The sequence below is a fragment of the Phalacrocorax carbo genome, chromosome 8 (genome assembly GCF_963921805.1).
Source record: "Phalacrocorax carbo chromosome 8, bPhaCar2.1, whole genome shotgun sequence".
NCBI classification, from domain to species: domain Eukaryota; kingdom Metazoa; phylum Chordata; class Aves; order Suliformes; family Phalacrocoracidae; genus Phalacrocorax; species Phalacrocorax carbo.
In genome coordinates, this window is record NC_087520.1 from 25747999 (window position 1) to 25774319 (window position 26321).

At 39.2% G+C, this 26321-nt stretch overlaps 1 protein-coding gene across 3 annotated transcripts; it reads left to right on the plus strand.

The window, feature by feature from the left end:
- The first annotated feature begins 9431 nt into the window (after positions 1-9431).
- On the plus strand, positions 9432-25582 carry LOC104051864 (receptor-interacting serine/threonine-protein kinase 2). 3 transcript variants are annotated; one of them, XM_064459320.1, is made up of 12 exons: positions 9432-9548; positions 12009-12174; positions 14406-14559; positions 14993-15148; positions 15290-15438; positions 17274-17323; positions 18436-18597; positions 19357-19442; positions 20966-21034; positions 21745-21871; positions 22824-22967; positions 24098-25582. In XM_064459320.1, the coding sequence occupies exons 2-12, from the start codon at positions 12023-12025 to the stop codon at positions 24418-24420; spliced, it is 1572 nt and encodes a 523-aa protein (XP_064315390.1). In that variant the 5' UTR covers positions 9432-9548; positions 12009-12022; the 3' UTR covers positions 24421-25582. The 3 variants fall into 3 exon arrangements, with proteins under 3 accessions (XP_064315390.1, XP_064315391.1, XP_064315392.1); XM_064459321.1 differs by having other exon boundaries at positions 12013-12174; XM_064459322.1 differs by lacking the exon at positions 12009-12174.
- Positions 25583-26321: the final 739 nt, after the last annotated feature.

A 26321-nucleotide genomic window follows, 5' to 3' on the forward strand; every position in this document is an offset into this window, starting at 1 on the left:
TGTAGAGTACTTCATCTGTCTCCTCATCCAGGTTGGGTGGTCTATAACAGACTCCCACCAGGGTGTCTGCCTTATTGGCCTTCCCCCTGATCCTTACCCATAAGCACTCAACCTTATCATTACTGTTGTTGACTTCTATACAGTCAAAACACTCTCTAACATACAAGGCTACCCCTCCACCTCTTCTTCCTTGCCTGTCCCTTCTAAGGAGCTTGTAGCCATGCATTGCAGCGCTCCAGTTGTGCGAGTCATCCCACCACATTTCCATGATGGCGACCATATCATAGTTTCCCTGGCATCCAATGGCTTCCAGCTCCTCCTGTTTATTGCCCATGCTGCGTACACTGGTATAAATGCACTTCAGGTGATCTATTGATGTCTTCTCCAACACAGGTATGCCACCCCCAGGCTCATTCCTAGCAAGCCTGGTTTTATCCCCTTCCCCCTTCGTATCTAGTTTAACGCCCTCTCAACGAGGCCTGCTAACTCCTGAGCCAGAATGCTTTTCCCCCTTTGCAACAGGTGAACCCCATCTCTCTCCAGCAGGCCTGGTGCCATGCAAACTGCCCCATGATCAAAAAAACCAAAATTCCACCACTGACACCAGCTTCTGAGCCATGTGTTAATGAGATGGGACTTCCTGTTCCTTTCCGTATGTCTCCTGGCTAGTGATGGGATGGAGGAAAACACTACCTGCACTCCTGATCCTTCAAGTAATCACCCCAGTTCTCTAAAGTCCCTTTTGATTGTCTTTGCCCCTCTATCAGCTACCTGATCACTGCCGACCTGAACAACCACTAGCGGATAATAATCAGATCCTTTTACTAGCCTAGGGAGCTTCCTGGTAATGTCTCTTATCCTTGCCCCAGGGAGGCATCAGACTTTCCTGTGGGATGGGTCCAGTTGGCATATCAGGCCCTCTGTTCCCCTCAGAAGGAAGTCACCTGCAACAATTCCCCTTCTTTTTTTCTTACCAGTGGCTGTTGTAATGCATGGGGCTGACTGGTTTCCTCTAGTCAACCTCTTGGGTGGATCACTGTCAGTATCTTCATCCTCCTGGCCCTCGCGTTCCAGAGCCTCATACATATTGTGTGAGGGCACCTGGGGGTGGCGAAGTCAGATAGGAGAGGCTTCGCCTACTGCGCTGAGCAGGGATCTGCATCCATCTTCCGTCTCTTGGGTCCCCTCCCTCTGCCTGGCGGCATGAGGGCAGGGAAGCCACTCCTTCTCTTGATGCTTCTATCTAGTGAGCTTGTCTCAGGGATGGTAGGGAGTGGCTTCTCCAGCCTATCTCCCTCTTGCATTCCCTGATACTCCTCAGTCTCACAACTTCTTCTTTCAGCTCTGCCACCATGCTGAGCAGATCCTCCACCTGCTCACACCTCACACAGGTCCTGTCTTGGGAGCCCTCCATGACTGGAGCAGGGCTCTGGCACTCCCTGCAGCCAGAGACCTGGGTGGCTGCATGTTTCAGTGGGAGGTCTGGCTGCATTGCCACATGCGTCCTGGCAACAGCTCTTGTCCGAGAGGAGACCATGGCTAAGTCTTTTCCGGGAGAGCGTAGACCACGAGGAGAGCTCGCCAGCTGCCTGCTCGCCCTGCCTGCGCAAACCGCCGTGCCCGTCCTGGTCACGGCGCTCCCATGGGGCCCGTTTAAACCTCCCGCTGTTGCCCCAGCAACGCCCAAGCCCCGTCTGCCTCTCTCGCGAGAGCAGCCGGTTGGCGTGGGGGCCCCAGCAGGCTCTTCATGGGGTTCCCTGGCACAGGAAACCCCCTTTTCTACCCCAATCTAGCGCCCAGTTGCAGGACTTACCATCGCTGCTGCCGCGTGCCTTGCCAACTGAGAGCTAACCAAACTCGCCAGAAGTCCCTCATCTTATATACTAAAATGCACCAGATTGTATCAAGTGTTTTCCACACCAAAATTTAAAATATTTGACAGCTTTGTGTGGCAGCCCTAGCAAAAGAGCTAAAAAACCCCCCACAGTTTACTTTTCTTAGTGGAGATTTTACCTAAGTTTTCAACAGTTCAAAGCTAACAATAATGTTAAGCAGTTGAAAATATTTGATGTCATATCCTTTCTTAGAACTACAGTTCACAGTTACTTTGCAGAAAGGTTTTTTCAGAAAAACAGAACTGTAATAAAGCTGTGCGTATAGGACCATGTCTAGCTGGGTTTTAAACATCTTTAAGGATGGAGACTTCAACCTCTCTGAACAACTTGTTCCAGTGTTCAATCACCTTTATAGTGTTTTCCTATATTTAAACAGTTTCTTGTATTTCAACTTCTGCCTGTTGCCTTTTGTCCATTCACTGGGTGATATTAAGAGTCTCGCTCCATCCTCTTTACTTCCTCCCATCAGGTGTTTAAAACCATCAGTAAGATCCCTCTGAGACTTACCCTGAAGCTAAGCAACCTTCATTCTCTCAGCCTCTCCTCCTATGTCAGATACTCCAATTGCTTAATTATCTAATTACCTTCCTTACCCTTTGCTAGACTCACTCCAGTATGTCCATGTCTTTCTTGTACTGGGAAGCACAGAACTGGGGGTGCAACTCCAGATGTTCTCTCAGCAGTGCTGAGCAAGATCTCTCTTGCCCTACTGGCCACATTCTTCCTAGCACAGCCCGGGATGCTTGTCATCCTTTGCCACGAAGGCACATTGCTGGCTTACATTCAGCTGCTTACCTACTAAGGACCCCAAGGTTCTCTTCTGCAGAGCTGCTTTCCAGCTGGTTGGCCCCCAGAATGTACTGCTGCCTGGGATTATTATTCCGAAGTGTGGAACTTGGCATTTCCCTTTGAACTTCATGGGACTCCTGTTTGCTTGTTCCTTCATCCTGTTGAGTTGCTTCTGAGTGACAGCACAACCATTGCCTAGTCATCCAGAAAGTCACTATATACACACAAATACACACAAAATACTGTTGTATTTTGCTTTAGAGGAAAATATATTCTGGAGACATGCATACCATTGTGCAAATATATTTAATGCCAGCTGTTTCTCACAGTCGGGAACCTAGCCTACATCTGGCATCTACAGAAGCTGGAAAGACCATGGCTTTTCCCTAAGCCTGCCAGTGTCAGGGGTTATTAGCTTCTCTTGCACAATTTCTAAATATTTCCTTTTTAATATTTTCCATGCAGCTGTCTGTTTTGCTACCTGCTTTTCTGTACTACTGAAGCCAAGAGGAAGTGTGTGCAATGTTACTTCAGGACATGGATAAGCCTTAGTGGGTTTTTGTCTCTCACAGTACAATGGGGGAAATGTGCAACAGGTTGTTTCTTTTCATTGCTGCTTCCTGGAAAGAACACAATAGAACAAAATCTGCCCTGTACAGCCTGCGTTTACTCATGCCACACTGCTATTTTCAGCTTTAAAAAGCCAAAGGCAAAAAAGTACTTAAGGTGATAATATTAGAAGAACACTTTACTTTTTAGTTAAGTTCATTTGCCTGTATTAAAATGGATAGTTAGATAATTGAGAAGTTAAAGTCAGAATATCAGTCCCAAAAGAAGATTATGCTGCATTATTGCAACATTTTCTTAAACAATGTGACTTAATAATTATATTTTTAGCTCAAGTGTTTTTGCTACAGATGAAATGCTAGCTTCTGAAGAAAGATAGCAAGATAGCTAAACAGGCAACACACTATCGAAGACAGACAGCACTCGGGTTCTGTAGCCTGTTTGGATGTTGCCTACACATCTCTCTTGCTGCATGTTCCTGTTATCTCATCACTTTCACAGGAGAAATGATAGCAATCTTCTTGGGTGTCGTGGTTCAGCAATTAAAAATGTACTGCAAGAAAGTGCTAAGCAAAAGCCAAAGACTGCAATGTTTAGCTTCCTTTGAGGAGTTTACGTGCAATGTTGCCATCTCAAACATTCCAAATCTCAGGCTCTAAAACTGAAGTTTTCAATGAGACTATGTGTAATAAAAAACAATGTCTTATGTTCTTTTTAGCTGTCTTCCAAACTCTTGGGTCTGTAATGAATAAAGTTTCAGAGGGTTTTGATTTGGCATCCTCCAAATGAAAGCTGAAACTAGTACTTAGCCCCTTGATTACTGCAAGATCTGTTAAAATGATTTTATTAATAAACTTTGAACAGGATTGAAGTTCCATAAGTAGTTTTTTTTGGCATAAAAAGACTCACTTTCTGGTGTTTTTTTGTGTGCTGACTCTTCACATCACTCATGCAATTCATGGATTCTAGCCCAGCTAAAATTTCTCAAGTTGACAAAGGCTTCTTTCATCTGCAAAGGGCAATGACACTTGTGGTTGGAAAGACTGTTGGGAAACCAAGGTAAAGTCTCCTTTTTTAACATGCTCTGTGTTAGCTGGCTGCTTTCCACAGAAGAAAAGGAAGTACTCATCTCCAGCAGTGTTGCACTTAATTCCAGTTTAGTGTATTAATGACTAAATTCAAAGAATATGAACTCAACGGAAGTAAATTTTAGTAGAACACAGTTTCACCACAAACAGAGTGTTTTCCTGGATGACTGAAAATCCACTGATGTTTACTGCAGCAATTCAGAATTCTTTCTCCACGTCACTAAATGCAAATAGCCTACAAGCAGACTTGATTATACCAACATGTAAAAGGAAGTCAGTAGCAATCTGTATCTTTCAGATGCCTTTAATGTACATGTTGTTGCAACTATGAAAAAAGAAGAAAAACCAAACAAAAAAAATCCCAAAACAAACCAATCCAAACCAGCCCCATAATGAAAAAGCATTTAGTTTAGATTAGATTTTTTTTTTTAATTTCTTGTTGATTATTTGTGATCAATTGCATGTTTTCATATTTCAGAATGATCAGGTAGAGAAAACACAACACTTAGGGTCAAGCCGATTAAAAAACTTGCCCGCTTTCCAATGGAGAAATCAAGGATGCAGGCATGGTGTTGGTAAAGATGTTAGTGCTGTGCTCTTCTATAGGATGGGCTTCTTTTGGGGATTTGATGAATATGGCTGTACTTTCTCCTTGGAACAGGTAAAGCAAGGGGGGGCAAGGAGGGAGTGCTCACTATGCTCCTTTGCCTAGAAGAGTTTGAGTTTTGCTTGGTATGGGTGAAGGTTTTGAAAGCCTGCTTATATTCTCTTACATACTTATGCTATACCTTCACAGCAAGGTCATACAATCTAGGCCTCTGTTATTTCACCATTAGCTTACAGGAACCATTTATCTGCAGGTACATAATTGATGGACCTGGAGGTTTAGCATTTCTCCACCCTCTCTTAATACTGTTTAGTACATCATGTACCAAAACAGATGGCAAATGCTTGGGATGTGGACTAGGGCACTTTCTATAAACCATTTAACCAGTTGAGGTATGATATCCTAAACTCTCTGCAGTTTAGGAGTTCTTCATCTTGTTCACATTTACATGAATTATGAATTGTGTGATACCTGTTTAAGACTCCACTATTTAAAACAGTCGGGTAAAGAATTAATAAATTTCTGTGGTATAATTTAATTAGCAGAGGTGCTTGACACTGCTTATTTTACAGAAACTGCCTAAGGCCAGCAGCTGCGATACTCTTCTTTAGTCATGGTGAATGTTATGACTATTTTCCAAAACAGCATGATATGGGTGTTTCAGGAAACAAACAAAAAAAAAAACCAAAAAAAAGAAGCCTTAGTCCAACTGCAAATCCATGAAATGGACACCATAATTCTGTATCTTGAAGTATCCCATTACAGTGGGAAAGTATTGGGCCTGTTTGGAGTCCTATCTTCTAGAGCAAGATGATCGTATCATGGGCTGCACTCACACACTATATCTTAGGTTTTACAAAGATGAAATACAGAGCATTTGAGTCCCACAAATTTGAAGCCTAACAATATTTTAATATTCACTTCTTGCAAGACCTCCTGAAATACACAAGGTGCCAAAGAAATGGCACCTTAGAATCTACATCTGTGCCAAAAGTTATTCTGTACAGATGCGCAACACAAATAACCAGATTGAGAAATGATGATGGCAACTCTTCTGAAATATCACAGTGTAGTATTTACTGAACATGAATCAGAGGCTTTGGTATTTGGGTCATCTTAATGCTTCGATCTTCTGGTACTGTGTCATTCTTTTATTGCGCATACTTGCTCTATTAATGCCTTGTTTTATGCCGTGGTCCTTCAGTGCTGCTTCTTGTAAAGCTCCCATATTGTTTTAAATGTGATTGTAACTGGGTTCACTCTGCATGACTTTTATGAGGAGACCTATAAGCCACTCATGTCTTAAACCATGTTATCCTTTAGGCATCACTATTGTTCCTACTTTCAGGATGTTAAGATGTTACTGACTTAGCTTGTGAGTGAGCCACAAAAAAGTTTGGATTGAAAAAGCAGATGTTGTAGTTCTTCTTGCATTGTTACAGTTAGGTTTTAAAAGACCTTCTCTGGACACTTTGAAAAGTTTAAATATGGTTCTTTTTTACTATTTGTTCTTTAATGCTCAGAAGCTCAGAGTTTTGTTTGTCTTCTGAATGAAATAAAAACTGGTCTTTGGGTTTTTTGAGATCCATGACTCTTCTGAAAGACTTGGGCTGTCATTTAGCATGAAAAAATGTACATATGAGAAACAACATACTGTCTCTGATTTCTTCCTGCATTTATAGTCAGACACTGGCTGCTATGTGTAATTCCAATTGTGCTGTGATGGCTGGATTTGCTCACTAAATAAGGAATCATGCAGGCACTCACATAATGGTCATCTTAAGTGCTCTTCAGATTACTTGCCTGTTCATTGTTGTTTCCCTTGTATATGGCTGGGAGTGCACTCGGTGGTATTTCGGTTAGGACCTCAGTCTCTCCTGTCCTTGTGACAGCATGCAGTCTCTAGGTATCAAGCAGCTATCATTTTCGGCAAGAGTTGTCTGTACTCCTCCAGTATCTATGTATTTAGGTATCCATATGGCAATGAATGAATCCTATGCATAGGAGATTAGACAGATTCAATGTCTGTCTTACCCATTATTCCTTGCTGGAAGGTTTTATTCCAAGTATTTTCCATAATTTAAAAAACCCAAACAAACCAACTTCCAACAACTTTCTGACAGTCAAACTACGCTTTAGTTTTCTTGATTTTGTCTAACTACTGCACAGACAGCCCTTGTGTGAGTCTACAGAGGTTTTTTCCTTAACCATTATTTATAAGCTTTCATATAATATGAGAGGTTTTAAATTTCTCTGGATAAATTATATGTAGGTAAAATACTAACTGATTCTTTTTAATTAACATGTTCAGTAATTATGATGTTTAATTAGTTCAGACCTGCACTTCAAATTGGCCTGTAAGTTTCTGGTTTCTTCAAATAGGGATTAAAATTAAGCTTTATAGTTTTATAATGAGGTTTCTTTAGGCTGAAAAAAATAGTCAAAAGGATTAAACAAATGCAGGATTGTTCTACTACTCTGCTTCCCCAGCACATGATATTCTAAAAATACAGGAGTACCTAAGACTACTTCAAGTGTCAAAGAATTTCTCCAAAATTAAGTCCTTCAAACTGTCTACAAAGCTCCCCCTAAGAAGTTTCTTTAATTATTTGTAAGGATTTTGAACAGCTGTGATTCTGCTGCAGTACAGTCTGAGCCTGACAGACTCATACCTTAAACGGGAAAACATTTTAAAAGTACTTTTTACAGAAGTGTAGAATGTGGGCAAAAATGAATGCATTGTTGATAAACTGAAGCCAAGGGGAGGAGGATCTTGTGTCCACACCAACCTGACGTGCTTCCAGCCTTCTCCAGGACTGTTACAGCCCTCTTGTTTTACCTTTGCTACTTTGGCTCCCTCATACTAATTTCACTTTTGGAGGGGCATGCTGGGCAGAGGAAGCTAATGCTTGTCAGATAGCTACAGATGTCAGGATATAACGCATCGTACATGAAGCCGTACTCCACACTTCCTACTTGTAGTGTTCTTCCTCTCAGGCCACAGAGCCCTAGCCACATGATTTTTAGATAGAAGGGACTTTCCTGTGATCATAGGAGGATTAGGTAATTGCCCTATTTCTTGTTTCCTCCCTGTTGTGGGGTTAGGATTTGATCTAAAACCAACAGAAGTCTGTGGACTGAATCTCATTGACTGACGCTGGTTTTTAAAGTCAGACTCTATAAATAAAGACAGTCTTCATGGAGTGGAAAGTTTGAATAAATGTGATGAACTAAAATGACTGCTTTCTCCTAAAGTCTCCATCCTGCATCCAGCAGTCCCATTAACCTTCAGTGTGAATGTATATGCTGGGGGCCTAGCAGGAACACAATTAGGCCTTACAGCTTTCACAAAATTAAAGATATTCTGGACTTCGGCATTTTCTAGTGCAGCCTCCTGCTCAAAGCGGGTTACCAGCAGTGCTGGATCAGGACATCCATGGCTTTGCCTAGCTGAGTCTAGAAAACCTTGAAGGATGCAAACTCTGCAACCTGCATGGCCCATTCTAGTCTGCATTACCCACCTGCTGAAAAAAAAATTTCTAGTATCTGACTTGAACCTCTGAAGTAGAGACATCTCTTCATAGTGGCCTATGCCACTGTTTGTTATCTGCCACTATGGAGAATAATTTGCTCTGTCTTCATAACTGACCTTTAAGTAGCTGTAGGCTTCTAGTAGATCCCCCCCTTAGCCTCCTTCACCTAACTAAACAAGACTGGCTCCCTCAACCTCTCCTTGTATGGCATGTGCTCTAGCGCCCATCTTGGTAGCTGTCTACTGCATCCTCTCCAGTTTCTCAACATTTTCTTTGAACTGAGGGCCCTAAAGTTGACTACAGTATTTCAGATGCAGCCTCACCATTTCCGAGTACTGAGGCATAATGACTTCTTTCACTTTGCTGACTGCATTTCTAATGCAGCCCAATATGCAGTTTTCCCCACTTGTCATGAGAGCACACTGTTGGTTTGTGATCAACTTAGCTTCCACTATAACCCCTACAGCCGTTTTGGCAGGGCTACTTGACAGCCAATTGATCCTTATTTCTTCTTTGCAACCTAATGTTACCTCTACGCTTACCTACCCTTTGACCAGAAAACCAGCATTTTTCACCCTGTTGTAAGATCAACTTGACTTTAAGGGATCGCTTTAAAGGGATTTCGTGCTTGTGCTGTTGGCTTGATCTACCACAGATATAAGCATCAGCTGCGCAACCTACATACAGCTCTACACACTTCTGTATCTGGGCCACATCCAGTCCCATGTTTTTCACTATTACATAGCTTTCCCTCTTGGCATTCCTCATTGTGGAAAAAGCAGCTATGCAGACTCTTTTTCACTAATTGCTGTCCTTAATTACAGCCAGTTATCAAATCAGCCTGTGAAAACTCATCTGCAGTCACTAAAGAGTTACAGTTTGTGTATCTGACCAGGAAATTTTAGATGTTTGCAGGCAGCCAATAAAAGGAGAGATCAACAATGCAGCTGACTCATGGGCAGGAAAGCTTGAGCTGTGTCTGAATGCAGTTCAAGGCTGACTCGCACTTGATATATCCGCAGCAGTTTCACTCCCTTGTTCCATAGTTTTTATGCCCCTGTTTCCAGAGGTAAGTTGATTTTTGTTTCCGATCTCTTTTACTGAAACACCTGCATATTAGCACAACATAGAGTTTCGCTTATACTAAGAAAAACATATTTGCTATGAATTACTTTTCAAAAATCACCTTTAAAATTAGAAACTTGAAATAAATGGTTTTATAGTAGTCTCCCTCCTGCCCCTGCCTGCCCAACTAGGGGAAGATGACAAAGTTGTGTGAAACTTTTAATGGCTTACTAAAAAATATGAAACTCTTCACTGCAAAGGTCACCTAAGAAATATTGGTTTTGTGGTTTGATGGTGAGCTTTTTAAAAGGGTCTGGGAGAAAAAGCATTCGGATGAGCAGAAGTACTGAAAAAATGGTTTTCATACCAAACTTGCAATGTAGGGGGCAGAGACAGACTTTGTTATCTGTAATTCCATGATAGTCCCAGATTCCACGACTAGTCCCTCCAGCTGTTTTAGGCACCTTGGTAGCACTCTGGATACTTAAAAAAATATATATCTCATTTTAGGGTTAAACTGTCGTAGAAATTATCAGCAAATCACTCTAAGTCTAGGTGAGGAAACAGATGTACAAACTCAGACACGGGGACAATGGTGCTTGGCACATCATGGTTTGTAACAGAGAAAGATTGGAGTGGTGGTCTTTTTTTTTTTTTTTAAATCTCTAGTTAAATTAGGTTTTGCAAATCCAAAATAGGAGCTAATGGCTATGTTTTATTTTTATCTAAGTAGTCAGTTAGCAAGAGTTTAAATAACTGTTATAGCTTTACTTGATTCAATTTTAAATAGATACTTTCAGGAATGGTTTACATCTATATTCTTTGTTTGATCTTCTTTGTACTATACTTGGAGTTGAACAAATTATTTTGGCTATTTAAATGACTATTTATCATAGTATATATTAAAAATGAGATATAATTTTGCTGCTGCCAGCCTTCTGATTACCTACTTTATATTTAGGATTTGTAGATCGGTGTGGTCTGTCTTTATAACTTTAAAAGATAAATGGCTTTTTTGGAAATTTATCTTCATTCACAGCAATCTTTTCAAATTTTATTAAACTCTTAACCTATCTGTCAGCCTCATATCATGTTGGAGTTATTCTTTAAGGAAATTCTATGTGAGGTACCTCTTGCTTTCAAACTATAATAATCTAACAAAAGCAAAAAAATTCAACTGTGCTTTCTTATCAAAATCAAATACTGTTGAAGCTGAATCGGTAAATCAACTGCCGAATTTTTATTTGCATTTTTGATTGTGGTTAGATGCAAAATTAGTACCCCTCTGTGATTGTGAATTTGTCTGCATGGCACAGCTTGGATACTGAGATCAACCAAAAATAAGTTGGTCATGAAGCAGTTCAGCCATAAGTATAGGCTAATTTATCTTCAGGTGTTTGCTTCTACTTTACTCATGGAGAACAAGTGATCTGCTCGAAGTCAGAAGACTTTCAGGCCTTCTGCATCCCAGGAGCTCTTTTTGTAAAGCCCATCTTTTAGAAGGACACAATTCACACTCAACAATCCGTACTGGTTACCTCAAAGTTTTGGCCTTGTTACTTCAGTTCCTTCATGTGTTTTCTTTTCTAGCCCTGATTTACTGGACCCTGAAGGGAGTATTCCAGTTTGAGTTCTTCTGACTCACTGACCACTGATCTTGCAGTAATCACTACCAATAGTTTTATCCCATCTGTTTTCTTTGCTTGCTCATTTTCCTCTTTCACCACTGACTTTTGCTTATTCTCTAGTCTAATGTAGCTTCACAGATGTAATTAAAAATGTTACTCATGCAGTAACACAGTGATGCTTTGCAGAGGTTATCTCTAATCCATGTGCATTGCCATAAAATGTGTCTGAAACACTCAGATGGCCCTATAGTATAGACAAAGTACTGGCCAAATTAGAGGCTGCTGTAACGACACAGCTCCATTTAGCAGAGTTCTGCCAGCTGACAGCAGCAAGAAATTTGTCTTTTACCTTGCTTTTGCATTGACATGTGATGTTGTATTAAAGAAGATACGCAAGAATGATGCAGAACATACCTGCATGAGTTATTGAATTGCTTTTTCTCATGAGAAGCAGGGAAACTCTGTTTCTGTCTAGCACATAACTGTAAGATACTAGTTTGTCTATATAGTTCAGTATCGCTTAAAAAAAAATCACATTTTGTATTGTAAATAATGACCCTACATTTCAAAGTCATCAGATGGAAATAATAACAAGCAATTAACTAGCACCTTGCAGCTTCAGATGGCAAGTTACGATCCAGACACTCCTTTGCAATTAGTCCGTTTTTCCTGTCTTTATAAGGAAAGTCTGACACAGCATGGTAAAAGGAAGCCTGTTGGATTAGTGTAATTATTATTTGGGAAGCAAAGGGTGGTGCAACTTCACTGTGCTTTGGTAGTAATGATGAAAAGTAGTCCTTAAAACTTTTTTCTTTTCTGCCATTTTTTTCCCCAAGCCAGTAATTAAGAAATGGCCAAATCATTACCTGTAGTAGCCCACGAAGATTTGGATAGCTTTACCTTGACCAGGACAGGCTCGGGCTTTGCACTCAAAGCCTTTCATATTTCTTGGAACACTCACATCTCGGTGAAGCTGCTGACCAGCCAGGACACTACAGAGAGGTATGTATCTTATTTGGCCAACTAACCATGCAGATGGGCAGTACAGACCTGCAGCAATGGCACCAGAATGAATCCTGGCATGCCCAGGATAATCTGATCCCTAAAGACATCTCCATTCCTAGAAATCCCGACTAGCCAAGAGGAAACTTGGAGGCAGTTATACCGAGAAACAAGCTCTATGGTTTTTCACAAAAAGTAGAGCTTAATCCTGAAGTCATTAATTATCTCTACTCTAATAATGTCTACAAACCCTGATCAGTAATACTCAGCATGCTGTGGTATTACATCTTTCTGGAGGTCCCTGAAGAGGTCTCAGATGAATTTAATCTAAAACATTATGTACAGGTGAGGGAGCAGAGAAACGGGAGGCAGAAGGGATAACGGTCAGGGGTACAGGGCAGTGAGATGTGTATATGTCCTAATTATAAAAACAAATGAGCAGTAACTGATGGGTGTCAATCTACTGACCACAAAATTCCAATGTGTGACAAAAACACAGAAAGTTTCCAAGAATAACCGCAAGCTACTTTTGATGAAGCAAGACCAAAGCATTTTAGGGAATGCACTGACCCGACTGTTTATCAAAAAAGGAGTGTCTGATGTGTGTCTATGGACTAGTTACTCTTGTTAACTGAGAAGACTGCCATTCAGGTGGCTTTTGTTAAAACTAAAATCCAAAACTATCTTACCTGAATACATAGGGTTTAATTTGTTCCATTATAAAGGCAGAGGAGGAAAGAACAGTATTTTATGCAAATATTTTCAAATTGACTGTTTAAATTGTCAGTGATACTTCAAAAGCCCAATGCTGTGAGAATTTGGGAACAGTTAAAAATTTTAAGTTGGTGGGGTTTTTTGTGATTTTTTATTTTTTTTTTTTTTTGTGGTTGGGGGTGTTGCTTGTTTTTTAGACAATAGAAGTCCAGCAATTTTGTAATTTAAATCAATGTTATTTATTTGGTCACTCATTTAAAGAAAAACAAGCTCTGTCCCCTGACCACATTTTCCTTAAATCAAACAAACCCCAAAACAAAATAGTTAAAGTTACAGAAATCAACATTTTATTTCGCTTTGAATTTAACATGCTATTGTGGTTTGGCATCTTTTCACTCACACTTGCTCCCTAAAACTAAAGCCACTGTTCTGTTTTTCTCTTTCTAACATTCTGATCTCTTGTTTACACTACACGAAGTATAGGAAAGCTGGGAGAATAAACTGTGTTTTACTCTGGCTGCAAAATGTTTAACTGTGTGCTGCTGAAAAATATTTAGATTTGTGGAAATAAGTGTTAAAACAGGTGGGGCTGGGAATTACTTCTAGTGATTAGTTTACAGGCTTATGAATCAACACAGTAAATATGAGAAACTGAAACTGAAGTGTCAGTGTAAGGGCTGGTTAGAGTAATGAGAATGAGCTCTAGGTCTGTTGAAATCAACTGAATTTTGAATGATAAGAGATAATCAGATCTTTAAAATCAAACACTCAATTAACAAAAATTGAACCTGTATCAGCAGTTCAGTTATTTCCATGAAAAGGCAGAACTGAATTGACAGTTCAGTGTTTCTTGTGCATGAAGAAGTAACTGTTTTAGGTCCTCGGACAACAAAACTTTATTCTTCTGATGATGATCAAAGCAAAGTTTTGTTATCTCTGTAAATAAACTGTTTGAATTCAGGTCTACAATACAACCGCAGTTGAGCTTGACTCAAATTTGGCAGTCACTAGTGTTACTGCTTACATCAAAACTGAATTTGGCTTCACCTTTATATCATGCTATGATATCATATATAATTTATATAACATTATTCCATTAGATAAGCATGGAAGATCATAATTTCCTTGTAAATGTGATTTCACTAATACCAAAAGGATACAACACAAGTTCTTGGGAACAGTAAGGAGAAAATCTTGATTTTGCTTAATCTAGCATTTCATATAATTCAACTTTCTACTGCCTTTGCACTTCAATCCTTCTTTAAACTGTGCTCTTAGGTTTATATTAAAGCACCTAGAGGTCTTTCACATTATATTAGAAAAATATACTACACAAGGGATTGCTTCATTTTCTTAGAATTGTTTGAAAGATGATATAATACTGGCTTTATTGGTAGAATTATATTAGCTTGTGTTCAACCATGTAGTTATCTCTCATTTTCATACCTACACTTTCTCATCTCTAGCTGAAATTCCCTTCAGTCTAATTGGCCTCTAACCCTTACTGTTTTTTACAGGGAGTTGAAGTTGCTACTTCAGGATATAGCAAATGTCAGATGCTATGAGTCTGAACGTCTCCTGCCTTCTCTTGGGATTTACCAGTACCATGGACTTGTGGGGATAGTGACTGAATGGATGAACAATGGATCCCTCTACTCACTCATCCATGAGGTACATAAAAGAAGTCATCTTTAATAGGACTGTTATGGTTTAACCCCAGCCACCAACTAAGCACCTCACAGTCACTCACTCTCTCCCCGCCATGTGGGATGGGAGAGAGAATCAGAAATGAGAAAAGTTGTGGGTTGAGATAAAGACGGTTTGATAGGTAATAGTTGCTGAGAGCTATTTTAACTAGCCTGGAGGAGAAGGGGAAGGTGAAGAGCAGCTGGGTGGGGCTTAGTTGCCAGCTGGGGTTAAACCATTACAGTGACAAAATTAATTATAAGGTCAGCCAAAAGAGAACAATCAGCATGTAATTTTTGCACAGTAGTCACAGTCAATCTGTTCTTTAGCTTCTGTATTGTACTTCTGTTTATTGTCAGATGAAAATGTGAATAGCAGCAATTTCACTCTACCAAAACCTGTATTTTGTGTTACTTAGCACCAGCTGTACCCAGAACTTCCATTTCCCTTACTCATAAGGATCCTGGTGGATGTGGCTGAAGGGCTACATTACCTTCATAGCCTCAAGCCTGCTTTCTGCCACTGCAGTCTGAAACCCTCCAATGTGCTTTTGGATACGCAGTACAGAGCCAAGGTGGGAGCTTCTACTTCTAGCCTATTGACGTAAAATCCAGTGATTGTCCTATTGTTGCATACATTTATCCTAACAGTGAACATTTAATACCAAGACTTGAGGTATTGTTACTAAAATTCACTTTTTCTCCCATCTCTGTAGATATCAGATTATGGACTAACCAACTGGAGGAAACAGCAACTGAGGTCAGACCTGCAGACCTGCAATCAGAGAAACTGCCGGGATTTAGTGTACCTCCCACCTGAAATACTTGAAGGAGGCCTTCCTTCCCAGGAAGGTGATATTTACAGGTGAGTGGAATTTTTAAGCCAGGTCACGCCTAGTCCTTGCTACATTCTACAATGTTGCTGAAATATTTATTTTCAAAGACACTACAGTAAAAATGACAGACCTACATGATGCAGAAGGATAGTGTTCCACATGAGACCAATTATAGCAGTGAATTAAGTTTGAAATTCCCTATGTTTCATTAATAATATAGCAAGGTTAAGAACTGTTCTCAAAGGTCATCATATAAATGAATGTTTAAAAAGTGTAACACAGCTGCCAGAACTTTTTCGTATACATTCAGAAACCTATTAACTAAAATTCATGTGGTTTCTAAGCGTGAACTGTTGTTTAATTTCAGGAAGAACTATTGATGCCTAGATGAGGCCCAGGTAAAAATAAGACATTTTTCTCAATAATGTCCCATTAAGGTCCTAAGCAATCTCTGCTGGAATGACATACTGAGCCACTCAAGCATTTGTACTTTTTAACTAACGTGATTTATACAAAGGAGGAAGTTTACCTACTGCCACGTGACTCTTTTGGGTATGATACATGCTTTGTAGTTGCCTCAATAAATGAGACAACCTCAAATTGCAATTATCGTCTGTATGAACATTCATCTTCACAGCTGGCATACAGAGCCTGTGGACTAACATTATAACTAACTTTTAAGCATGACCACTATTCTGCTCTCAGAGCTTTTTATGGAGGCAACAAATTTAAAGTCCTGCTTTATGGTCACTGTGGCAGGCTCTAAGATGAGTCAAATAATGCACACACTTGAGGAGACATATAAATGATGTGACTAATCTGATGTTGTTCACAAACAGAAGATTTTTGCACCAGAAGAGTGGGGGCTTACTTTCAGGTGGCATAACTCATCTTCTAGCATGTTGTTCCTGTATAGTTCTAGATACTCAGATGTGACTCAGTACATGAGATAGTGGGTGACTAGACAGTGGTGCAACAGAGAAAACAACTTTTATGTGTCATATATGAAATATTACTTAAGCACATGTAAGTTACATGTGTGTCCACATGACATTAATACTTTCCTAGAGGGTATTTAAGTAAAAGCACTTTCAGATTTTATGTGGAAATAAGGCAGAAAAGGACGTTCTTCTAAATTTAGCACTACAGCAAGATACAAAAGTAAGCAGATAAGTTTATCCTAGAACCGCTTCTTCCCCTTTTGATTGCTTTGCTTCTGACTTATCCGTAGCCTGCTTTCTCTCTTCCAGCAGCCTTCTTGCTTCTGCCCCTGATTTTGCAGATTGAGCTTTTTATCAAACAGTATTTTATACCATCTGAGTTGTGGGTTATGTATGTAGATCTATGGTATCACTGGAATACTTCCTAGGATTTTACAGAAGGAAAATGGCGTTTGGAGCTCCATCAAAATTTGCTGAAGAAGCTAGACACACAGTGCATCAGAATCAAGTTTTTGGTAGGCTAACTGATGCACTTGTCAGTAACTGCTGAAAAGTCCACCTCTTTCAGTTGCTATTTAAATTACTTGAAAACAAAACAAAAATGATAAAGGAGACAGAAGGTTCTGAAATTCACAAGAGCAAATGGAGATAAGGTGGTAACCAGAAAAGTAATTCTAATTGATCCTATGTTTAAAAAAAATTAATTCTAACTAATTTATTATTTTACAAGAACAGTTTGGTTGAAAACTGAAACTTAAAAATGCAGGAAAAAAGGATTTAACAAAATTAGGGAAAACTTGGATAGACTTTGTCCTGAAAAATTTCTTTCTCTTAAACCAATAAACTTGCTCTTGGAAAAGAGAACATAGATATGGATTGCAAAATAATAAATGTCCTTTGCTGTTTTGTTTTTTTTTTTTCAGTTTTGGAATACTCTGTTGGGAAAGCCTAAGCAGACAGAAACCTTTTGAAGGTATTCATCTCTCATGTTCATGTCAGACTTTGTGTTGCCCTAATATTTTCTGCAAATTCCGTTATTGTGGGGAAATTATGATACGAACAGCACTGTCTTTTTAGATGTCCCTTTGCCTGATATTACTGTTACAGCACATAGTTCCACATTACGGGATGTAAAGATTAGAATCCTCAGTGTTTCCAAAGAGGCTGATCTTCTGTAGAGGAAAGGTGTAGCTGCTTACCCCACTCGTATAATCAATCTGTACTTGCTGAAGCACTCCATTGCTGGGTTGGGTTTTCCGCTTACCTTCAATGAGAAAGAATACCACTTCATATTTTACAGTTGTCATTTTAAAACCGGGAACATTTTAGGGACAAACAGCTAACTGGATGAGCAGAATGCTCAACTTTAAAGTTGCCATGAGTTTCAAATCCCGATCAAGAAATGCCAGTTCATGCTGAATTCTCTTAAGTAAGCAGGGTATCTTACTTTCTTAGATGAAAGTGCAAGCAGCCTCGATGTAATTTGCAAAGCATTGTGTAACATTGCCACAGCCTAAGAATGATCCATTTTATGGAGATGGAAATCAATGAAAGGCTTCTTTGCTATGGGCTCTGTTTGCATGGCAAAACTGATTGTATGACTCCTGTGTTTTACAGGCTGAGGACCTTTTAGAAATACTGCATAGAATAGTATCTTAATGTTCATGCAGCTTATGTCTACCATCTTGTGGCTGCCCAAAGTAGATTTTCTTTTTGTACAGTAGGAGTTGTATTCATATAATGCAGGTGTAAGGCTTTATATAAACTGTGTGCTTAGAATATACCCATAATAATTACATGTATTCCTGAGGTATCTGTGCCCGTAGTTTACAATGCATGTTTATGTATCCATCTGTGACATTACTTGGACAGAGTTCTTTATCCTGAAATGTCCTATTGCAGTAAGTAGCTGTAGTTATTATTAAAGGTTAGCATATCTATTTACAAGAGTGTTACTATATTTTTGCTTTCAAAGAAGCAGTCTGTGTTCTAAAATATACAGAATAACTTATGCTCAGTATCATTTTAAGAGAGTTCTGAGGTCTTAGATATTTTTTTACAGTGACATTTTCCTATAAATTGCAGGTCAAACAACACTGCTGGAAGTTTTGACGGGAATCCACGGCAGTCTGCGGCCTGGCATTTCAGAAAAGTTTATACCAAGCAATTTGCCTGACAGGAATAGACTGTTGCATCTTATCGCTTTGTGCTGGCATCAAGAACCTGCTTATAGACCACATACTGCAGGTAAGGCTCAGGATTTGCTTTCTTTGCAAGATTTGTAATGGAGAGAGTCTTTCTGGGAACGTTGCTCTTGCATTCTACATCAGTGACAGAACAACTGAAGTGGAAGCAGTCTTTAGATTATCAGAGTACTGTAGATGGTTTTTCTAACTGAAGCTTCCTACCAGAAATGGCTTGCTTATCTCCAAAATTGTGTTTGGTATAAAGTGAAAATGAGTAAAAATAAAGGAAGGAATATTATCAGCTATATATACTAGTTTAACAAAGATCAACCCGTCTTCAGCATTTCTTGATTCCAATGCATAACCAGTTCCCTTTGAAGTGTGCTATCAATTGTCTGCTGTAGTGGAATTGTTATGTTGATCATCTGTTGCTAGAAAGATAGCCAAGAAGTGTTAAAATTGTGATATTTGAGGACTTCTGAGCAAATTTCCAAAGTTGAAGTGCTGAGGAAACAATTTGCATATAGCTTTATTGTGATAGACTTATATAGTCATATGTAAATCTTTTGCAAGTAAGTTGACTGCATCTGTATGAACTTTTAGGAAAATGTGATTTTAATGTGACTCTAACTGTTCTTTAAGATAAGTTGAAAAAGGAAACCAAGAGGAGCTACGAGGTGGAAGTTGTATTAAACTAATTTCATTTAGTTCATCCAGCTCCTCAACATACTAGTTAAGTTAGTTGCAATACACTGATGCCTAAATAGATACACGCTGTCACATGCAATGTGGTATTTAAAATGCTTTATTACCCCTGCAGAATGTGTAGACCTTCTAAATGGAATTTTGACTAGTATAAATAAGGAGGCAATTTCCACTGCAATCTACAATCTGATGGATGCAAAGGTTAGTGCAGAATTAAGTTTTCTTCTCCTACAAGGACATTACTTGATTCTTTCAACTGCAGTCTTTGTGATCCAAAACCAGGGAAAGTTGTCTTCATTGTTTTATTGGAAATGCCAGAGAGCTGGGGAGTACCCTTTGGCATTTCAAGTTCATTCAGGAATTGTCGAAAATAGATGTTGTGAGGTTCTCTAGAAACCATATCAGTTTCTACCTGAGATTATAAAAATATGATAGCTTCTTTCCAGTCACCAGCTGTAGTCAGACTGGTAAGCCCAGGTGAGTGAGAACAAATACCAGCCTCAAGCAGATCAGATTAGGGCTAGAATCAAGGACGATTTTTGTTGTATGTACTGGTAAGAAGATATTTGTTCCAGAATCTGGACAGCGTTAGTACCTGCTGCAGCAATACTAGTACCAGCACTTTTTTGTACGCTTCACTGCTTGCAAATTGACACGCTTCAGGCACAAGACCCTACTTGTCCTAGGGTCTAAGAGGGTTCTTTGATACCACAGGAATGGATGGGGAACGGCCAACAGCTCAGTGATACAACTAACTCCATATATGTCTACATTGCCATGGGAAATCTGGCACAAATCTGACTGTTGCAAATATAGCAATACACTATATAGTTAACTTAGATAGTCAGAGTGGAAAACCAGTGACACATACTTCAGCCCTTGAACAAGCATTCTGGCTCCATTTACACCCATGCTGTGTGGTCAGTTTCATTGCTGTGCGTATGTGAGTTGTTTATGTTAATGCATGCTGGATTATTTCTACATGTTGCAATCATATTCTGGGATTACAGAATAGACTTCATTGATGTTTTAATAGGTGGCATAGTTACAGTCCAAGTCATTTTTACTACTGTTGAAGTTTATTTAGGATTGTACTGCCACATATTCCATAATCTAATGCTTCAATCTCCCTTAAGCAAGGTTTTATTTTTCTATTTGCTAAATCAGCAAAGAGCACTATTTTTCAAAAACCTGAACTGATAAGGTGTCCAAAATTAATGTGAAAATGCTACTGGAGATTCTTGAAAAGGGATTGACTCATAAGTGTTGAAGTATATAAACATAGTTGAACAAATCTGCTGCATGTGTACAAAATGGAAAGAGGTTACAAGCATTGACACATCCTTATTGCAGACAGTTTGGCATACTAAACACAGGGTGCTCCTGCTGTTTGGATGCTTAAAGAAAAACATGTTATAGCTAGCCCAAACTCTTTCAATATAGCGCTATTTTCACCTTCCCCTCTATGATTCAAAACTGGGTTTTGAAATAAATTTGAAACAGCAGGAGTAACAGGGTAGAATTGCGTCAGATTCTATGCCCAATTATGTGTGTTAAAATGCAAAATTGCTGTGTGCAATTCATTGTTGCTACGTATCAGCATATACCTGAGACTATAATATGTATTGTCAGAACAAACTGTCAGTGTCTTGCTCCTGACAACTGGAACTGAACAAGCTATATATATATATACTTACTAGAGTTACTGTGTTATTTTTTTCCAGGAGACAGCACTTAGTGCAGGCAAAGGTTCAGAAATATACACACTGCAGACAGACATATGCAATTCAGAGGTGAGTACACAGCATGAGGGTCTTACACTGTGGGGCAAAATGTCCCTAACCAGGATAACTCCATCCAGTTAACCAACCAAACCCACTGTTTTACCTTCTTCCAAGTAGCTGACTCTGACATTGCTCTTGCAAAAACAACCTCCTCCACTTAAGAGTTGCTTTGAACCTCTCCTTCCTGAATAGGTTGCAAAGAAATGGCAAAAATCTAACCTTTCTTGTAGTATGTTCAAAATGATGGCTGGAATTCTAGAATTTTCAACCTAGTTTCTTAGGTCAAGGCCAACTGCTTTGTAATCACTCCAAAATACAGTTAACTCCCATTTTCAAAGTGACTTTAGTATTTGCAGCAGTCCTGCCAATACTGAAAGACACAGAGATAGAACTGATCCTCACCTGCCTGGATCAGAGCTAGCTTTGAACAGCTCAAGTTCTGGTGACGCCATGGCTGCTGGCAGCACAGGCTGCAGAAGCAATCTAGGACTGCAGTAAACCCGAGGGCAGTTAGCCTATGGGTATGTGCTGCCACAGTGACCCAGGGTAATTAGCTAAAATTGAATAAGTTTGTCTGTAGGCTCAACAGCTGCATTTCCACCCTACCCTGCACTGTGATACCTTATATTCCATATATTCCATGAGAAAACTGCTTAGAAAAGGTTTTGGAATGAAAGTTTCCAAGAATGTAATTCTTCTCTATTTTGATCTTTTTTCAGGTCATCTGTTCACCAAAACCCAACCATGTAATCAGCAAGAAAATTTCTTTTGTAGTGCCAAGCTTGTCAACTATTCTACTTGATACCTGTGCAAATAATGCAGGAAGAAGAAATATTCTTGAGACAGGTCTGTCAAATACTATCCCACAGAACACAACGAAGAAAGGTCTCTACCTGGAAACATATTCAGCCTTAGCTATTCTAAGAAAAGGATAAATATTACCAGTTGTTACATATATATGTGGTTTTCCGTGTACAATTGTCCCTTCTCAGTACAGCTGTGCCCTCTACCGGTCTCATCTGAAGCATGAGTTCACTGCAGAAAACCAGAGGTGCCACAATACCTTTTAAGTGTATAGATCGAAAAGCCTCTTTTGCTAAATTTTCTTAGAACCCTGACCTGTAATGTACAGCTGCCTTTCCCTCGCACATCAAATATTGCCTGTTGCTTTTGACAGAAGTCCCTCCTGGGAACCACACTGCCTTGTGCCACCAGGAATAAGTGCTTTTTTTGTAATTTACTAATAAGAAAAGGAGATGTGCTTTAAAAAGACTGTGTTGCCAGGATCATCTGAATGATTCCTGGTAATCACCATTCCTTCTTAAATAACTTTGTTTGCCTTTTCGATGGGGAATTGTCCTGTCAAAGTGTTTAAATTTGTGTCATGTGATATATTTCCTTAAAAGCTTTTTCTGTACTCCTCATGCCCTTGGACACAAAAGTTAAGCCATAGGAGGTCAATTCACTTATAATGACATCTGCATTTCCAGGCATTTTAGTTCTGATCAATAGCTGCCAGACTTATGGACAGAACAGAATGTTCCATAACTTCAGAAACAAATTCCTAAAGACAGTTTGAAAAAGTCAGACGCATGTAGTAATATATATCTAAATCTTCCTAGGAATAATGATAGATTAATAATGGCCCAAAGACCAGCTAGTAATAAGTAAGTGCTCTCAAATTAGTTTTCACTTCAGTTCCAGTCCTCTGCAGTGGCTTATACATGTATAATGTTCTGTTGTTGTTCAATTCAACGGTCTCATTTTACTCAGCTTAAAATTTTTCTTACTCACCCAGGCTCTGACAGCAGGAAATCCTATTCCTTTTGCACAATTCCTTTATCTGGTTCAACTACAGGCAAAGAAAGCAGTCAGCATAAGGACCCACCGCTGGGTCTTAAGCAGAGACCACAACCTATGCATCTTGAACAATCAGTGACAGGTAAGACCCCATTTTCCAGTTTGAGGTGGCAATATTCTCCTTGGCCAGACCTTGGTGATCAAATCATTTAAAGTCTGGAGGACACAGATGGCTCTAAATTTTGTGTATGTCTAGTCTTTTCTAGGGGTGTATTCAGGCTGAGAACAGTTCTGAAAAGACCATAATAAAAATACAAAAAATATAGCACATATCAAATGTGAAAGACAGTCGTTGCTTAAGTCTGGGATTTTTTTTTTTTAAGCTATGTATTCTGTACCACTACAAAAGTAGCTGTTGACTACAGAAACAGGTGACTGAGGGCAGGGGGACCATTCATTTCCTTACTTACATGGTCTTAGTTTTTCCTACTGAACAGAGGCAGAAAAGGCCAGCTTCTGATTTGTGAAGCCTGCCTCTGCCTGTAGGTAAAAGCTCATAAAGCTTCTTGCTAACTTTTTGCAAGCTGGCCTATGACAGTTCTCGCATCTAGCTGGCCATCCTTCTCCAATTTACTTCTGAGAGATGACATAATTTCTGGGTAAATCAACAGAATAATTCATGCAGGTGAAGTTCATCACAGAACTCTACTGGCAACAATCAGAAATCAGAATGACAGGCATGGTCTCCAAAGCAACAATGGCTTTTGGTTATTAATTTTCTCTTGGTGTATGGTATTTACTGTACATTAAAAATCCTAATGTCTGTACTAAGTATTCTAATCAGTTTGTGAAAAGAGACAGAACCTGAAGTTCTTGATCATTTTGCCGGGATTATTATGTTTGTTACTAGTTTGTTTCTGACATATATTCAAGTTCCCAGTTTCACAATACATGTTTCAAGCAGACCTACTACCCTGAACTACCTATTATCTGTTTTTTCTTAGATGTTCCATACATGAGTTTTCTCATCTATGTCAAGCCAAGCTGTTCTGCATAAAGTTTTGTGCAGATGCTAGATGAACAGCACAAGACCTGAAAATCTCTTCCCCTTACACAATCTGAGCACTTAATAATCTTTAGAAACACTTATTTTCTGTAATCTGATCTTCCTCTACTGAGTTTACATTTCTGGTGTTGATTCTATCAATTGCTAACAACTTCTGAAAGAAAAGAGCACTTAGTTTATGTAATTTTGTTTCCTTTTCACTCAAGAAACTTGCTGCAAAGGAAACTCCTGTCAAATACTAGCCTGCCAAAGACAGACCATACTGAGCTGCATGACAGAAGGACGTCTCAACCACATCCTCGATGTCCTTCGCTCACAGCAAATGTTGTCCCGAATGGATTATGAAACAATTACCTCTTACCCCACAGTAACTGGCCGTGCTCGGGCATTGTTGGACACTTGCCTTTGCCTTGGAGAGAACACAGCACAGGTTGTAGTGACTGCACTTTCAGTGACCAAATGTAGTCCTCTGGGACGAGGCAGCCATTACCTGGACTGTCCTTCTAAGGTAAATAAGCTGTTGCTGTGACTTATATTTTTTGCACTTTGTTCCATGGATCAGAGCACTGGTAATTTGGAATGGCAACGATTCACATTAATTCCTCATAACCCACTGACTGAAGTCAGTCCTTTCTACAGCTCATGATTTTAGTCCTCTAGTGGAAAAAGCTAGCTGGATTAAAAGGTCAAGCCAACCACTGCCTGCAGAAATTGCCAATACCGCTATAACAAATTCTAATCTGGACCTCAGAGATGGGAGGAGTGCAATGTGTGCCGGAGCAAATATAAGGTGTCATCTGACAAACTATTTCCTTGATTTTTTTTTTTTATTTTTTTTTTAAGAAGGGAGGAAAATGGATCACGACTTTGGAGGTCACACTATTGAAGAATAGCTATTACTTTTTCTATCCTTATTTGGAAGGATAACAACAGGGCACTGGATGAGGAGAAAAAAAAATACCACCTTTCACTGAGCTCATACCTAAGCCAGCTGTTAGAGCGAAAGGCTTAAGAGAATCAGAAAGATTTCTTCAACATATGCATATGAATTATTTTATTTTCACTCACAAATGGTCACATGCTCTGAAAAAGAGGCAGTGATAGCAGCACTTTGGAGAGGCGGAGCTTAAAGTATTTACTAAATTGAAAAATGTTAATACCTTACATCCATGCAGTTCTGTAGGTATGTCTGCAGTTCAAATGTAAAATTAAACCAGGAAGGAGAGGTGCCAAGCCAATCATTTGAGATGGTGGTTCTGCTGAACTGCAAAGCAAAGCTGTAAGATTATTTTAATTATAATGAAAGTGAGGTTATATAAGATGCTGGTTTTTTGAAGGCACAGTAGGATTCCTTCAAGCTTCACAGCACTGGATTAACACGAGACCTTGTTATACAATCTCCAAGTATTTCAAATGCAAAACCGTGTTACTGTTTCCCTGTGTTGCGTTTGTTCTCTCTGCAGTTTCAAACTGCTTATTGAATTCAGTAGTTTGGCAGGTTGGCAGGTTTTAAATACGGTGATGGTGTGTTTCTAGGCACATCTAAGATACAAGAAATTTGTTATATCACATACTACAATGCTGCTGAACCATAAAGATTTTTTATGTAAATTCATTAAGCTTTAAGACTGCCTTGACATAATATATTGTTACAATTAAAGCAATGTCCTATTAAAGGAGCTAAAAATCTATTTCACTGTTGAATTTCGCTGTTGAATTTTTGTTTTCAGTCTACACTTTAAATGGGAACTTTAAACAGACTAGATCAGTCTCTGCTAAAAAAGTATGTCTTGCTTATGAGGAAAAGAACTGCTGTCATGGTGTTTTGCCCGTTTATAAGGCTTAAAATAATAAGAGTAAAACATAATCATTCACCTGTGGGAAATATTTACAGACTTTTATGAGAGAAACTGGCAATATTGTTGAAACTTAATTATCAGCTTTCAAAAATTATTCTATTCAGTTGTTCTGCTGGACATGTTATACTTCTGTGAAATATGTGCCAGCTGGCAGGCTATGCTGATTTTTGTCATTATGTTTTTGACGTAGAAAGAGTTCTGGCTCTTTTCTTGAAACAGCTGCCTACTTGAGAATATCATTTGATGCCAGACCTAAGCCCAGTCTTAACTGTTAATTGCAGAACTGGCAACAAACCAGTGAGACCACGAGTTTGTTTTTCCAGACAGATTTTTGTTCTCCTCATATTCAGCTTTCCAATTTAAGTCTTTGTAATAGGATGTGACCTTAGAGTTAGATCTACTACTATCCTGCTTACCCAAATTTTTAAAAGATAACAAAGACAGTTTGTAACCAATTATAAAACAGAGGCAAATCTGTTACTTCATGTTCAAAAGAGCCCAAAGACAATTCTTTAAATATGTTACTTAATAATTAACTCCATCCACAATCAGATTTTTGCTACCTTGTTCA

Excerpts from the sequence above, each read along its gene's own strand:
- LOC104051864 (XM_064459320.1), top strand. The coding sequence starts at position 12,023 with ATGGCCAAATCATTACCTGTAGTAGCCCACGAAGATTTGGATAGCTTT. Across the intron at positions 18,598-19,356 it reads TTATAGACCACATACTGCAG|AATGTGTAGACCTTCTAAAT; the intron begins GTAAGGCTCAGG and ends TTACCCCTGCAG. Across the intron at positions 19,443-20,965 it reads ACAATCTGATGGATGCAAAG|GAGACAGCACTTAGTGCAGG; the intron begins GTTAGTGCAGAA and ends ATTTTTTTCCAG.